We start from the raw sequence: 17,500 nt of genomic DNA, 5'->3' as shown, positions 1-17,500 counted from the left end.
AATTAAAATTATTGGTTTTAAACCCAGAGGTAGGAAGGGAGGCCTCTGCAAGATATAACTTATCTTTATTACATTATCTTTATCATTCAAAATTAAAAAAGGAAATATTTTCGACTAACTGGCTTGAACCCAGAGCTTGGCCTCTACAATGGATCAATGATCATAATCATATTAGTTTTATCTCTCAAAAATAATAAAAGGAAATAGTTTCAATTAAAATCGTTGGTTTTCAACGCAGAGCAATGCTTAAATAAGGTATAACTTACCTTAATCACATTACTTTCAACTCAAAAGTAAAAAATGAAGTATTTCGATCAAAATCCTCGGTTTTAAACTATTAGCATGGCCTCTGTAAAGCACAATTTATTTTATCAAACTACATTTACCTAGAATAATTGTTCTTAATCAAAATCATAGGTTTTAAACCCAGACCATAGCCTCTGCAAGGCACAAATTATTTTAATCATATTTCTCTATTTCAAAACATAAAAAAAGATAATATTTTCTTCCACCATAACTGGTTTCAACAACAATTGATCACAAGTGGTGACAGTGAATAATTATGCCGGGCAAGGCTGTGCAACTATTTATTTTATAGGATTTTAATATTCAGAGATGCGCAATTTCGTCGGAAATAAAATAAAAAATAGCCGTTGTTGCAAAATATTAAAATTTCCCGGCAACGCGTAATCTCATTTTTTCCATTTGTGATTTGGAAAAATGGACTGCAAAATTGCGCAGACAAATAACTGTCATTGTTAAATATTCGCTTTTTTGGGGGGGGTGGACGCTGGAATAACAGACTCTACTAAAAGGAAAATGAATTAGTTTTGGGAGGTATTTGTATGGATATAAATTACCGTGTATTGTTATTGGAACATTTTTGTTGTATTTCTAGGATTGGATAATGGATTATTTTTTGCACTTTGAGAAAAGAACGAATGCATTCATTTCCCTCAACTTTGTCTGTTGCTGTGAAACTCTGCTTTAAGATTTTCAGTAAGTTCTACAATGTATTCGCATTTGCTGTTTACCGCAATCCAAATATATACGATTCTATACACGACTCTCTTGCACAGGATTAGTATGGTTCAGTCTCAGGCCTCAAAAACTTCATTCGTTATTTATGGAGACTGTAATGCAAAGAGCAGCAAGTGCCTGAATTCGAAGTCCACTGATCAACACCACCGGTCTGCTCTTGAGGACTGCGTATCCTCCGATTTTGTCCCGCTAATTGAGGGACCCACGCACGTTTCTGGTCATAGATTAGACCTCATATACATGGATGTACCAGATATTGTAAAGTCCAATGTTCTGCGAGTATATATGGGCACATCCGACTAATGTAACATTTTTTTGATAAATATTTTAAATATCTCCGCTTGATACCGTCCAGCAATTTCAATAGGTGATAAAGTTTATATATATATATATATATATATATATATATATATATATATATATATATATATATATATATCATACATATATATATATATCTATATATATATATATATATATATATATATACATATATCATATATATATATATATATATATATATATATATATATATAGATATATATATATATATATATATATATATATATATGTATATATATATACTATATATATATATATATATATATATATATATATATATATATATATATATATATATATATATATATATATATATATATATATATATATATATATATATATATATATATATATATCTAGATATAACTCATCTTCATTTGTTTTCTCCAAATAGGGCAAACGATAAGATATCTCAGACGATTCCTTGAAAAAGTAACGAAGATAGAGTACAAAAACAAGCCCTATTTGTATATAGATATAAAAACACAGTGATCAAATAATAATTCGCGAATGTCTTTTGGCTGAGAGCTTCGCCCGAAAACATGATGCGCGAAAGACCGTAATCCGTAAAAGTAGAAAAAACAAAATCCAGGGTTGTTCCGCATTAATTTGCATTGATGAGCCGGGCTAAGCCTCAGTCAAAACCCCTTTTGATCCATCAGGGGGAATGGCGTTTCCAAATCATCCCGAAATCGTATTAGGGATTTCCGTCTTTCCTCTAGCTGGCCATTTAATCCCGGTTAATCCTCGTAGATGCTCGTACTCAGCCGCTGGCGAGGGAAAGAAGCGAACTCCCACCGATGACTTGGGAAAGACTTAGAAAGCCAGCCAGCCAGCCTAAGGAACTTCTATTAGGCGTCATTATCTGGAGGATTTAGAACGGCAGTGAGATTCTTAGTGGAAGGACCTAATGTTAGTGCAATATATATATATATATATATATGTATATATATATATATATATATATATATATATATATATATATATATATATATATATATATATATATATATATCGCCTATAATCCTTTAATTGTCTTGTCCTTGTATCTGAGATGATTGTCTTAAACCTTTAATTGCACCCATTGTTTATGCTTGTTTCGGAAGGTTTCTCATCTTCCAGGTGTGTCGGATTCTAGGTACTAATCTCTCTATAATCCCTATATGTCAGTTATACGAATCTTCTTGCATTGTCTTTTGCCGCATTTATGTCAGTTTTTGCTCAGTAAAGGACGTTTAACGTCGAAAGGTCTCGCAGATCCTCCTTCGTTTATTTTTCCTTCGTGGTGTATATCTTTAATTATATATATATATATATATATATATATATATATATATATATATATATATATATATATATGTAAGGTGATTTGATGTTTGAGTTTTGATTATGTAACAGGCTTGTTTGACTCTTTAGTCGTTGTCCAGTCCTCCTGTGATTTCGCTTTTATTCGAGCGAGGTGACTTTTGCCGCTCGCTCTTTTTTTGAAAATAGTTCGGGTTAGCACAGCAGCGAGTCAGGTTGCGGCAGCTTTAGCAGCATGGAGCATTTACTTGAGTAGCAGGTATTGGTTACCTGTTGGCCTTGACAGTTGGAAGGATGGGTGATGGCATAACTCTGGTCATCGGTGGACTTTTCCAGTGTTGCTGTTTCAACGTTTCTCCCGTGATTCATCTGTGTTGGTGGCTGAGTTCCAGTTGACAGTTGATGGCTGTTGTTACGATGTCTTCACGGAGTTCGTCTGATTCAGTTCATCCTTTTTTGACAGCAGGGACTTTTACGTTATCTCTACGGAATTTTATTGTCTGTGCTCCCCAGAGTAATTTGCATAATTTTATTTATGTTGCTGCTGTATTATGCTTATTTTATTTTAGGATGCTGTTCATGTTTGTTCATTTATTCATGCTGCTTGTTTATTATATGATATGCCTATCTTTTCTATAATGTAGTTGCTGAGGCATTATGGCTCTGTATGGAATGTTGCATGCATGGCTCTGTAATGGTGTTGAGCAGTCTGTTAATGGTGGTTGAGCATTATGGAATCTGGTAATGGGTTGGAGCCCGTATGGCTCTTAATAATGGTGTTGAGCAGTATGGCTCTGTAATTAATGGTGTTGAGCCAGTATTGGGCTCTGTAATAACTGGCGTGTTGAGCAGTATGGCTCTGAATAATGGTGATTGAGCAGTATGGCTCTGTAATTAATCGGGTGTTGAGCAGTATGGCTCGTATAATGGTGTTGAGCGTATGCTCTGTATAATGGTGTTGAGCGTATGGCTCTGTATTAATGGTGTTGCGCAGGTATGGCTCTATATGGTGTTGAGACATTGGGTATATCGCCCTGTAACTGTATTTTGAGATGCTTTTTACATTATTTTGATTATGATTGTAATTTGTGTGGGTTTTGAAGGCTTATTATTGATTTTGACTGCTGCTGTTTTTCAAACTTTTGTTTCATTATGTTACTGTTTATTTAATTGGTAATTTTTGCTAAGCCCGGACTCAATTGTATATATTGTAAGATACTTAAATAATAAATAGGTTTAAGGACATTCTTGATGGTTTTGTTGCACTCCTTCCTCCTTTGTTTGTCTCGACTTCGGTCAGTCATTCCAGTCCCATTTCATTTTTTTTTCCTTAAGATCCTGCAGGACCGAGTGCGGTCCATTACAATATATATATATATATATATATATATATATATATATATATATATATATATATATGTATATATATATATATATATATATATATGAGAGAGAGAGAGAGTGAAGCCTCGGACTGAACATATTTTTAAGTAATCTTAAATGAGTTATATGAAAAACAAATTAAAGTTATATTCAAGTTTTCTAAATAACAGAGCCTTGTGGTGAGGACCTATTTGTGAGAATAGTCCTTAGAGTGTTTGTAAAAGCCAAAAACATATCAAAGATTTTGCCTTTGCATGTCAAATGTGCACAACTATTGCTTGCAAAACGAACCTTTTGTCAATGCACTGATACGAAAATATTTCACCCTTTTGATATATCAGTGTTTCTCCTGACAAAATCGTATTACCCGTCCTTGGGAAAATCTTCCACCGTTTATGTCTTGGTAAACAAATGTCTTTGTATATAAAATGACAAGATCAATGTATTGATTTACGCTTGTCTTATATTCCTTTATTGTTCAATGGATAAGATAATTCCCTTTTATATTAATTTTATATATATATTATATATATAAATATATATATATATATATATATATATATATATATGTGTGTGTGTGTGTGTGTGTGTGTGTGTGTGTGTGCGTGTGTGTGTGTACATATTTATTCATTTGTATGAATTATGATGTTATTAATATTCAAAATGCTGAAGTGCATTAGTATATATTCTGAAAGTAAAGCATACTTCACGAACTGTCTGTGTCAGCCGTGAGAAAAAAAGCTTTACATGCTAAAACTTTACTCATAGGCTAATGCATAAAGTGCATTACTTTGAGCACGAAAGCAATAGACACGAAGAAGCGATAAAGAAGAACAAAAATTTACAAAAAGCAATAGCAGACGCAGATTGAAAAATAAAAGCGTTATCGATGTCACGTAGAGAGAACAAAAATCATGAACTGACAAACGGATTGGAAAGGCGAAGAGTGACAGATAGAGCAGTTGGAAAATTATACTGATTTTTTTTTTTTTTTGCACACAAAGCTTTTGCTAAAAAGCTTACCTGTAATCCTGCGAGAGTGGTAACTGCCTCAACGAAATGGTAAAGGAGTGATCCTTCAGGAGCTCTTGCACTCTGATGAGGCCGTTGTTACTCTCGTAGATGATACAGAATTTCTTCCACCCTAGACTCTTCAGCACGTCCATGTAGGCCTACGAAGAAGTAAATATGCACAATAGCTACGTGATAATATTTTCGAAAGACTAAAGCAAGGAGCAGTGTTTTAATATAGTTTAACTCCTATCCTTGCTGGGTCACCAATAGAGACTTACTGTGCCACACCTACATATGCTTTGTATATATGCTCTTGCAAGACAGCTTATGTCCACATTTTACCAGTGATCAGGAGTACAGAAGGAAGTGCTCGAAATATATGGTTGCAAACGGTCAAATATGTTTTATGGGCCTTTTATTTTCATGTAAGTATGTGTTTAAGTGTGTACATGAATGTATATAATCATATAAATATGTGTGACTATGTATCGTAACATTGTTCAACAACATGACAAAAATAGTACTTCATACCGCCTAGAGAACAATTTACCTACGAGCAAAACGTACTATCTAAACCAGCCGACCTTACCTGACCTAAAGTAGACGGGTGGGGATACAGATTGACAGAATAGGCGTCCCTCGTCAACCGGAAGTCCCACCTATTTTCGATGTGGGGAATTTCTAAAGCGTCGCATATCGACTGGACGTGGGCCGAAGTTTGGCCAGACTGGGGTCCCAGGATGGCCGCTACCCCGGTTTTCAACAACGAGCACACTGTGGAAATGAAAATTAAACCTGGCATTAAATGGAAGGTGGGAGTTCTACATTAGAATCCTCAACTACAGCCGAGGACTATGTTCACATTCTAACTGCTGGTGACTAAGCTGTGTACGTTGGGCAGGAAAATTTCAGTTATGTTTGGTTGTTCTCTCTCTCTCCTACTTTGCATACACTCGTTTTTATAAAAATGCCCCAATATATCATAACTACATACATATATATATATATATATATATATATATATATATATATATATACATTATCATATATACAAATACATAAATACACACATATTCATATGTGTGTGGTGTGTATATATATATATATATATATATATATATATATATATATATATATATATATATATATATATATATATATATATAATATATGATATATGTATATATATATCTATATATATAATAATATATCAATACATATATTATATATATATATCTATATATTATATATATATATAATATATACATATATATATATATATATATATATATATATATATATATATATATATATACCATAATATATAATAATATATATATATTATATATATATATATATATAAATATATATGTGTGTGTGTGTATATATAAAATATATATATATAGATATATAGTATATATATTATATTTATATATATATATATATATATTATATTATTATCACAATTCCACGAAATGACATTATTCTAAAAACAGCAAATATTTCATCCTTGAAAGTATTTTCTCAGCAAAACTTATCAAAAACAAAGAACGAAAAGAAAGAAGCCAAAGTAACCAGTTTTTGTTTTTCATTTCCCGATGGGTAAAATCCCGGGTACCCGAATTACCTAATGATATTGTCTCAGTTCAGTGCTTGGAGGGCCATTGCATTAATTCCACGTCTCCGAAGTTGCAAAAATGAGGAGTAATAACAGAATTTTTTTTTTTTTTTTTTTTCGTTACGGTGAGAGGGGAATCTTTTTGCTTTCAAGAAATTGCTTGAGCATCAGAAATATAAGAGAGAAGCAGAAGATGAAGATGGGGAGTATACATCTTGTCAAACTTTTATTTGTGACTGTCAAATAATGAAATATTAACCGACTTTTATTTCCGAGTCCCAAATATTCAAAGATTAAATACTTATTACTAAACGATCGGCTGCAAATGTTTCAAGTAAACAAGAACTGAGGGATATTGAATATTTATTCAGTATAAGAGCAATGTCCCACAAATCAATTCAGAAACCAAAAAAGTAAACATGGTTTCATGTCTGAATCACAAATAATCACAGAGTAAACTTTAAATATCAAACAAAATTATAGACTGGCTTTGATTACACATTAATTGAAGAGATAAGTAAAATTTTATGAATTAAAAAACTAAATAGAAAAAAAAAACCTGTACATTCAGACACACCACAGTTTTCTCAGTCTTCACCATTTCACAAATTACCTCCTGCTCACCTTTTCTGGAGCCCCTGAAGGAGTCGCTGTAGGGGATGTTCTCGATCTGGGCCGAGAGCCTGGCGTGGGCCAGGAGGGTGCTGTCGCTGTTGACGGAATCGACAGCGTACCTGAGGGCCGCCTCCTGACCGTCATCCTTCAGGTCGAAGAGACCACCTGCAGGAAAGGGATTTTTGATCATTTGAAACATGATTCTGTAGGGGTTATACTCTCTTAATGCCTTCACGTAAATAATTATTTTGCGTTTTTTGTGACTTTGTATGTGAATTGTAAGGTAACGCGCGCACACACACACACACATATATAATATATATATATATATATACATATATGTATATATATATATATATATATATATATATATATATATATATATATATATATATATATATATATATATAAGGTTTTCACTGTATATATCTACGTGCATACGCCCACATGCACACACACAATATATATATATATATATATATATATATATATATATATATATATATATATATATATATATATATATATATATATGTATATATATATATATATATATTATATATATATATATATATATATATTATCAATTCAAGCTACAAATGTCCTTTAATATCTAAATTCACTTTACCTCCCAAATGATATATTTTCATATATGTACCGAAGGGGAATTTTTTAATTGATAATAATTTCGTCCCCCCATGGGATCGAACCACCGTCCAAGGTGGGACGGGGACGAAATCAGGACAGTCAGTGACGCTATCCAATCAGCGTCTCTGTTGGCTGATTGGATAGTGTCCACTGACTGTCCTGATTTCGTCCCCGTCCACTTGGACGGTGGTTCGATCCCATGGGGGGACGAAATTATTATCAATTAAAAAATTCCCCTTCGGTACATATATGAAAATATATCATTTGGGAGGTAAAGTGAATTTAGATATTAAAGGACATTTGTAGCTTGAATTGATATATAAATGGATCACGGTTCGATGTGATAATTATTCATATATATATATATATATATATATATATATATATATATATATATATATATATATATATATATATTGTGCATGTGTACGTATGTACGTAGATAATTATTGTGGAAACCTTCAACTTGTGCATTCGTTAAAATAAGATACAAAAGTTAGACAGTAAATATAGGAAATATTCTAGAAAACAAGGAAACATAAGAAAAACACCCTACGAAAAATTTTCAATTTTTCAGACCAAGAATAAACGTTGGTAACTGGCAATGCAATCAGTGAGAGGAAAGATAATATTGACACACGTCTTGAAGATTTTTTTTTAAAGCATAAGCATCGCCGGTGGTCGGTCATATTCGCAATATTTACAAGAGAAATTCTATCCTTGGGTATCTGCGCCCAGGAATAAAATCATTTTGACGGGCGTCAGTAAATCATGACTGGAGCCAAATCAGACGACTGAGAAAAACCTTCGAGTTTTCATATTTTGAAAGATTTGTTGTCATTCGGAAAATACCAATAATAAATAAAATTTAGTATTAACGTCATACTGATGTCAGTCATTTTTCTATCACGCATTACTTTATTTCACGTTCTATTTCAAGCGCCATCCGTTGTGAAGGAAACAAATACCCTACATTTCAGGTATCCTTAGTAACATGTTGTCAAGAGAGACGCTGCAGAAAAAGGTAAATAAAATAATTCAGAGATTTACGTACATAAAAAGACCATTCGCAATGTTTAAGGGAAGTATATCCATAGTCCTTGACATGGGACGCTTGGCTAAATATGTGTATAATAATACAAAAAAATTAATCCCAGAAAATAAAACTTTTCTGGCGAAGGTCACAAGAACATCCTAGTTCCCCCTTTAGCAGCCAACCTTGCTGTTTGTTTACACGGGTGCGTTCTCTCCGTCAAGAGAGATATATATATATGCGCTACTTTAAGGTCAAGATCACTCCAAATCACTTTTTTCCCCTTTCCTGCTTCCTATTCAGTTTTTCTTTATGCCACTACTAAATAAAGGCATTTTATCGTCCGTACCACTTGCCTTTGTATGGAAATGACAAATATTTTTCTTGTCATGACCATGCATATAATAACAGCAACAGGATTCATGTTCCAATATGTTTTATGATTTGGAGTCCAGAAGAAAAGAATATCGGTCCCTCTACAGAAGGGTTTTACGCAGTTTTGTAGGAAAGAGCTAAACGTAGAATAAACTACAATAATACTTGTTCTAAGTCCAGGTTTTCACTCGCCTCCTTACGTGGAGTTTATGATATTCTCAAGCACGTGGACTTTCTTGATACATTATATATATATATATTATATATATATATATATATATATATATATATATATATATATATATATATATATATATATATATTATATACACGTATATGTGTATATTATTATATATATATATATATATATTATATATATATATATATATATATATATATATATATGTATATGTATGTATGTATGTATGTATGTATGTGTGCCTGTGTGTAATATCTTTTACAGAACACCAACCTACAACAGCTATCAGGCAGACGACCTCCATATTATTCCTACTAAATGTTGATCAATTCTTGGTGACTCTGGCGAAGAAGTCTACCTTTTAGGGAGTTATTGCGTAGACTCGCCAGGCATGGATACCCCACTTTTTTTTCGGAAGCCCCTCGGAGACAGCGTTGATTTTTAGCCTCGTCGACAAAATAGAAAAGGGAAGAAAAATGAGCCGTTTTGCCTTAGGAATGACGGTTACTTCACTGACGTGGATATAACAACGGTTTTACGATCAGGCTGAGTTGATTAATACTAGGGAAGTTGAACTACGGACGAAATTAAGGAAACTGTGTTGGACGGACAGAAGAGAGAACAAGGAAAATGAGACACAATTGGGATCGTCACTCGATGCGCGGAACGGATGGACGAACTGACTGGGACGAATCGATCACTTGCTTGTTCTTAAAAAAAATAAAAAAAAAAAATAAAAAAAAATGTTACCGAATGCTATAATACCTAACCTTGCCTAACTCTTCCCACATTTAACGAAAACTGTTGAAGATCATGACGAAAAGCATAAACTAGAATACGCTGCTTTCATATTTCAAGTGAAGGATCTCACATAAGTCACCTAACTTAGGAGTCGGGGTCACTTTCATGTAATGTTGGAAATGACAAATGTATACTTTCTATTTTTCTCAATGATACATCGCTTAAACACAGACACAAAACACCTACACACACACACACACTCTCTCTCTCTCTCTCTCTCTCTCTCTCTCTCTCTCTCTCTCTCTCTCTCTCTCTCTCTCTCTCTCTCTCTCAGACTTTGTGCAATTAGAACCTTAATAGTACGGGCAAAAACGCAATGCATTTATACCCTTGAACAATTCTCCTTGTTTTGTAGTTACATGAGTAATTTACTTATATGACCATCTATTAATTATAAATTTGTTAAATTTTTCCTATTACCACCTTCTGTGACTTCCTTTACATGAACACCATATTCTTTGCAAGCTCTAATTTAAAGTCAATGGTCCCAGTGGGTTGATCCATATGAATAGGGTTCATATTTTGAATAATAGTAACACCGACACACACACACACACACACATATATATATATATATATAGTATATATATATATATATATATATATATATATATCATATATATATATATAGTATATATATCATATATATATATATATATATATATATATATATAATATATACATAATTAAAAGGTCTCCTAAAAGTATTCGCTTACAGAAAGGTGAGAGCTTTACCTCACAACTAAAAAAAATAGCAAAAGTTCCACTTAAATGAACTCTGAGTAAAAACCTACGAAAAAAACATAAAGAAGGAGAAATACTCTGAAATGAAACCCCGAGCTGAAAAGGTCCGACAAAATCGAGAGAAAATTTTCTGCAATACAAGAAGAAATCTCACTGGCGTTGAGGACTGACCATGAGGCCCACGACTGAGATCCTATTTAAGAAAAAGAGAAAGGAGGAACTTGGTCATTTTTGATGAAAGATTTTTCAAGGGAGCAATGGTGGGATTTTGTGTCATGTTATACGTAGAGGTACACGGACGGGATGCCGAATGCGTTTTTGTCGAAGGACAAGAAGCAGAAGCCAGGAAGCCGAACGGACAGAATGCCGAACAGACATAATGACGAACAGACACAATGACGAACAGACACATTGCCGAACAGACATTTAAGTCGAACGGACCAAATGCCGAATATTGCTAAGATTACGAAAGATAAATATAAGCAAAAATAATAATAGTTAAGATTTTTTTCTTCAATGAAGTTTGACTTTTCACTAATTCGATAATTACTATTTAACTGCTTGTTTAATTAACAATTACCTCTTTTACTATTACTGCTTTGTAGTTATATACTTTTTTCTATATTCAATTTGACTATGGAATTTAATTTTTGCGAGTTCAACCAATGGAATTCACTTAGACAGGACGTGGTGGCCGAAAATTGCTTCATAATGGATATTCATACGTTGTCGATAAAAACTGTTATTAAAAAAAAAAGAACTACTTACTGGAGATGTGAGCGACGAAAAGTGTGCAATGGTAGAATTAGAACGATCAATGATACCGAACATGGACAAGCTTCAGATCATTCACATCTTCTCGACGGTGCTCATAATACCATTTTAAAAGCTTTGGATAACATTAAGATTACGGCAGAACAAACAGAAGAGGTAACAAGCCGTGTAATAAATAATGTCTTGGAAGAACTGCCGCCTCAGCATTGCTGGTTCTATACCTAAAAGAGAAACACTTGCAAGAATGGTAAGGCGAGCAAGAAAGAATGAAGAAAGTGAAGACTTGGACATGACAACCCGTGGCGAGAATTTTCGTCTTTATGAAACCACCTCTGTTACAATTTTCGACAGAAAATAACTTGGAATTATTATCTAAAAAACAAGCATGGTTGCCGATGGCACATTTGACTCCGCTCCTTTAAGCAAACAGCTTTATACCATACATGCCATTGTTTTGAAAAGTAAAACCTTGCCATTGGTGTATTGTATTGCCAGTAACAAAGAAGAAAAAACAAACATATAAAGAAATTTTTGGATTTTTAAAAAGCAGAGGTGTTCAGGAGCCTGATTCAATAACTATTAATTTCGAAAGAGCAACAATCAAATGTTATCATCCTATTATTATTTGTTTTTGCTTATATTTACCTTTCGTAATCTTAGCAATATTCGGCATTTTGTCCGTTCGACCCAATGTCTGTTCGGCATTGTGTCTGTTCGCATTATGTCTGTTCGGCTTTCTGTCCGTTCGGCTTCCTGGCTTCTGCTTCTTGTCCTTCGACTAAAATGCATTCGGCATCCCGTCCGTGCACGTACGTAGACACACATAGACACATAGACACATACACACACACTATATATATATATATATATATATATATATATATATTATATATATATATATATATGCTTAAAAAATCACAGTAGAGGCACGTGACTTCATTAAATAAGCGAATACCACAGGCAAAATGATAGTCAGAAATCCAAGCATTTTCGTCTTTACTAAGACATTGTCAAGCAACGTCTTAGTAAAGACGAAAGCGCTTGGATTTCTGACTATCATTTTCCTGTGGTATTCGTTTATATATATATATATATATATATATATATATATATAAATATATATATATATTTGTGTATAGTCGTATATATATATATATATATAATATATATATATATATATATATATATATAATGAATATATGTAAGTATAATGTATCAAGATTAGCGTAGCCAGCCATTTATTCTTTGTTAACCAACTCGCCTCCAGAATTGGTGCGAATGGAGATTGATCAAGTTATATTTATAGTAAACGCTGAACATAGTCTATTTATGGAATTATAATCTTATGAGGCTGAACAGTTTGTAGTATGAAATACAAGAAACACTATAAGAAAGCTATACAAATCTATAAACATATAAAGCTACATAATAAAAGTGTGTGAGGCATTTCTTTTCATCATCTAAAAGCCGATATTCTCTGAAAAAAAATGAGAGAGAGAGAGAGAGAGAGAGAGAGAGAGAGAGAGAGAGAGAGAGAGAGAGAGAGAGAGAGAGGTGAAATAATTTCCTGTCATCTGAGAGGTAGCTATGATTAAAACTAGGGGAGAAAAATCGTCTATTTATGACGCAATTTTAGCATCTTATACTATAATTGAATTACCTCTCTACGTCCAATTTTTGATTTAATGAATGGGCACAATTATACGCATATATAATCATATATGATCATACATTGCTCAAACATAGTTCATACAACAACTAATTCCATAAAGTAATATCTAGTTTTGATATAATACTCATAACACTCAACAATTATATGAAAATATATTTGTACACTCTCAGCCTAGCAAACAAAGTGTAATTACCCTCATAGTAACTTTTCTCCTTTCCCACAGTTATCCCTACATGAAGGGGTCGGTTGGCTTATGCGCCTTATCTTCCTCCACTGACTTCTAATCAAAGGCATCATCCTCCATTAAACCTCTTCTCTCCATATCTTCCTTCACTTCATCTCGCTATCTAAGTAATTCTCTGTCACCCCCTCGATCTTCTTCCTCTAAAAAGTTCCTCCCAAGCCCTTTTCACTCCCTCCTCGTCATCCATCCTCAACACATAGACCATATCACCTCTGATAGTAACAAAATATTTCATTTATACTTCTGAAATAGCGCTATGAACAAGAAACTTATATTTAACACTCTATTCTCTTCGGTTTAACCCCATATGTTTTCTAACAGTGAATCCGTGAGATTTTCAAGTGTCACTTAACAATGTCTTATTTCGTCGAACCAGGGACCAAGAAGTACTTGCAACTCTATACTTTTACATAGTCATAAATAACGTACGGCTTCAAAACTCATTAAAAACTGTCTGTTTTTTTTAAAGTGGAAACCTTCCCCCCACCCTGGCACACGCGCCCCCCCCCCCCCCCACTCTCCTGATCTTTTTGATAATAGTCCCCTTGCAAAGGGATTAAACTTGACTTTTAAAAATTCTGTTTAACTAAACATTTTGTCTTATATATTCAGATAAAACGATTCTCAATCATTTCTGCAGTCGAAAACGAAGTTAATTTAATTCGGGTTTCTAAAACTTTCCCTATTTTTCCCTTTACCAAATAGCCTCCTAATATCATACACGTTGTTCATCATTTAAATTACTCTGCTCGGACGGTAGAAATGCAAAAATAATTATGCCGTGTATATTCTGGATATCTGGAAGCCTGGAGTATGTTTAATTAAAGGACCATTTAGGCTTTACATTGCATGCAATAAAAATGCAATGATGAGTTTTGGTGCAGGAATGTTTTTTATGAAAGAGGATATTATATGTATATATATATATATATATATATATATATATATATATATATATATATATATATATATATATATATGTATATATATACATATATATATATATATATATATATATATATATATATATATATATATATATATATATTATATGCATATAATTATTATTATTATCGTCTCTGTCTCTCTTTATAAATGAAAGACCAGCTTTCACACTTATTTACCAAACAATTTAAGCAATCTACCACAATAACCGTTTGTAGTGCAGCCAAAATAAACTATAGGAAAAATAAACTACGCCAGAAATTGACAAATAACATTTAATAGCCTTTTAATTCAGTTTCTATGAAAACTTTATATACAACCGAGATTTACAAACGGTAATTCTATAACCGCCGGAAGCGATTTCATCTAGATTTAAATTCGGGCCTTCTGCCAAACTTTCCCGTAACTTCAACGAGGGGAATATCATAAACTTGCGGGTTTTAAAGATAGCAGTAAAATAGACAATTTATACGGTCCTGTTTTTTCTCGTTATGGGAAACTAGAGGCTTTGTATAATCCTGGTATACTGTGCTTTGGGTAATGTTTTGGGGGTAATTTTTTTTGGCATATTGATCTTCATTTCAATCCGACGTGGGAAACTTGAAGAAACCACGTACTGGAGAATATATATATATATATATATATATATATATATATATCTATATATATATATATATATATATACTATATATATAACATATATATATATATATATATATATATATATATATATATATATATATATATATATATCTATAATAAAAGGAGCCCATAAAAACACCAAAATATAGAGAGAAAAGTACTATATTTCAGAGACTGCTGTCTCTCTCTTCAGGTATATGAATATATATATATTCTAAAGGCAAGACAGTTCAGGAGTCATAAAAATCCAACTATAGTAGATTCACGTCAACCGTGCATATGATGTCTGGGCCTGTCCCTTACGACGCCCCTGATTGCCTGTTGATAAGCCAATCACAGGGCTGGAAACTCTCAGTCTCTCGAGAGAGATCACAGAGGTAGGATGTATGCTCCACCTCTCTCGTTTGATGTGAATCTACTATTGTAGGTAGTTGGGTTTCAATATCTCAACACTGAAGATGGAACACGACGTTCCGAAAGTGTGCTATGTGCTTTTGAATTCATTTGTTCTCCAGTTTGCGGATTTTCTCTGTTATCATCCACATATGAAAATGAAAGACGCCAGTGGTTAAGAAAGTGTTTAACAGCTTAGTCTGCTGCAAACCTACCGCTTGTTCCCTAATAAACGCTCCAAGACGAGGTTCATCGGTAGACGGAACTGCTGAGCATTTTATAACTGTTTTTTATTTTCGTGTGTTGAATAAAATTTAAATGGTATGCCTGCGCGTTTAAGAGCATTACGAGTATTACTGGTCTTCATACTGACAGGCATCTAAGCGCCGTGCCTATCTACTTGCCTGTTGATCTGTCTGTCCGGGTATATATATATCTATAAAAAATATATAAGGGAAATAAAAGTTCCTTAAAGCATCACTCTTGTGCATTGCGTCACTTACCTCCGTGTCAGTTCGCCTGGGTGCCAGTGCGTTTGTCTCTCTAGATATATATATATATATATCGTAATTATATAATATTATATAATATATATATATATATATAATATATATATATATAGTATATATATGTATATATATATATATATATATATATATATATATATATGTATTTAAAAAATATATTATATATAAATAGTGAGGGAAAGCTCTCACAATATCACTGTAAATTATGATTCACCTACCTACGTGTCAGGTCGCTTATCTGCCCGGTGCGTTTCTCTTAGAAGAAATAAATAAATACAAAAACGGAGAGAAACATCTCACAACATCACTCTGTAAATTCTACGCATTTCCTTCGACACTAGAGACAAGGAAGAAACCGCTCTCCATTCTTTGCTCAAAAACTTAGGCTCGCCTCTGGAGAGCTGAAATCTTTCTCGCACTGTTGTCAAGAGCAGGTTTGGCTTTAAATTCTGTTGACACCAAGTCCTTCCTTGTACAGATTCGTCATACCTCAGCGGACCTGAGGCTGTTGCCTCCATTTTTTTTATTTTTTTGTGGACTATGCAGTTTCGATGTTCACCAAAGGTGATATTGGGTTTTCTTCGTTTCTCGCTCATTCATGAAAAGGGTCGCTGAATATGTATGAGGATTTTATCGATCTAGGAATTCATATACTGACTTTTAAATCTTATTTATCAGTTTTGTTAATTTTGACAGATAATGTTTTGGAGGTGGAATGATTCTTGATTATGATAATTATAATTAAACTGTGAACTATTCATTATTACGCAGATTTCACTGAATTAAGGTATGATGAATTACAACAGAAAAAACTAACATTTCCAGAAAAAGCAAAACGAAAAGTTGGGGAACAAAACATAGATAACCCGGTCTATGAATAAAAATATGCGAAAACACAATAGAATATAAACAATTTCTTGATGATTCAGTAGCAAAAGCCCTCCATTGGAGCGTGTGCAAGAAACACCAGCTACCCTGCTGGAGGAGTGATAGAAAACGATCAAGCAAAGATCCTCTGGGGCTATGGTATCAGACCGATAGGGTGATGCGTGCTAATAGACCAGACGTGACGTAGATTAAAAAAACCAAGAAGAAAGTATCACTCATTGAAAGGACGAGAAAAGATTGATAAGTATCAAGACCAGAAAATAAAAATAAGGAGGATATGGCATATGCCAGTGGAAA

At 33.1% G+C, this 17,500-nt stretch overlaps 1 protein-coding gene across 1 annotated transcript in view; it reads right to left on the bottom strand.

The window, feature by feature from the left end:
- LOC135215010 (glutamate receptor ionotropic, kainate 2-like) overlaps window positions 1-17,500 on the bottom strand; it is a 112,102-nt gene that overhangs the window by 31,533 nt on the left and 63,069 nt on the right. Inside the window, 3 exon segments of the mRNA XM_064249550.1 lie at window positions 5,095-5,243; window positions 5,675-5,859; window positions 7,328-7,483. Coding sequence (XP_064105620.1) covers window positions 5,095-5,243; window positions 5,675-5,859; window positions 7,328-7,483 — 490 coding nt within the window.

This window comes from Macrobrachium nipponense, chromosome 46 (assembly GCF_015104395.2).
Source record: "Macrobrachium nipponense isolate FS-2020 chromosome 46, ASM1510439v2, whole genome shotgun sequence".
Classification (NCBI taxonomy): Eukaryota; Metazoa; Arthropoda; class Malacostraca; order Decapoda; family Palaemonidae; genus Macrobrachium; species Macrobrachium nipponense.
Note: the sequence above shows the minus strand (reverse complement) of the source record. Positions and strands in the feature narration are given on the sequence as shown.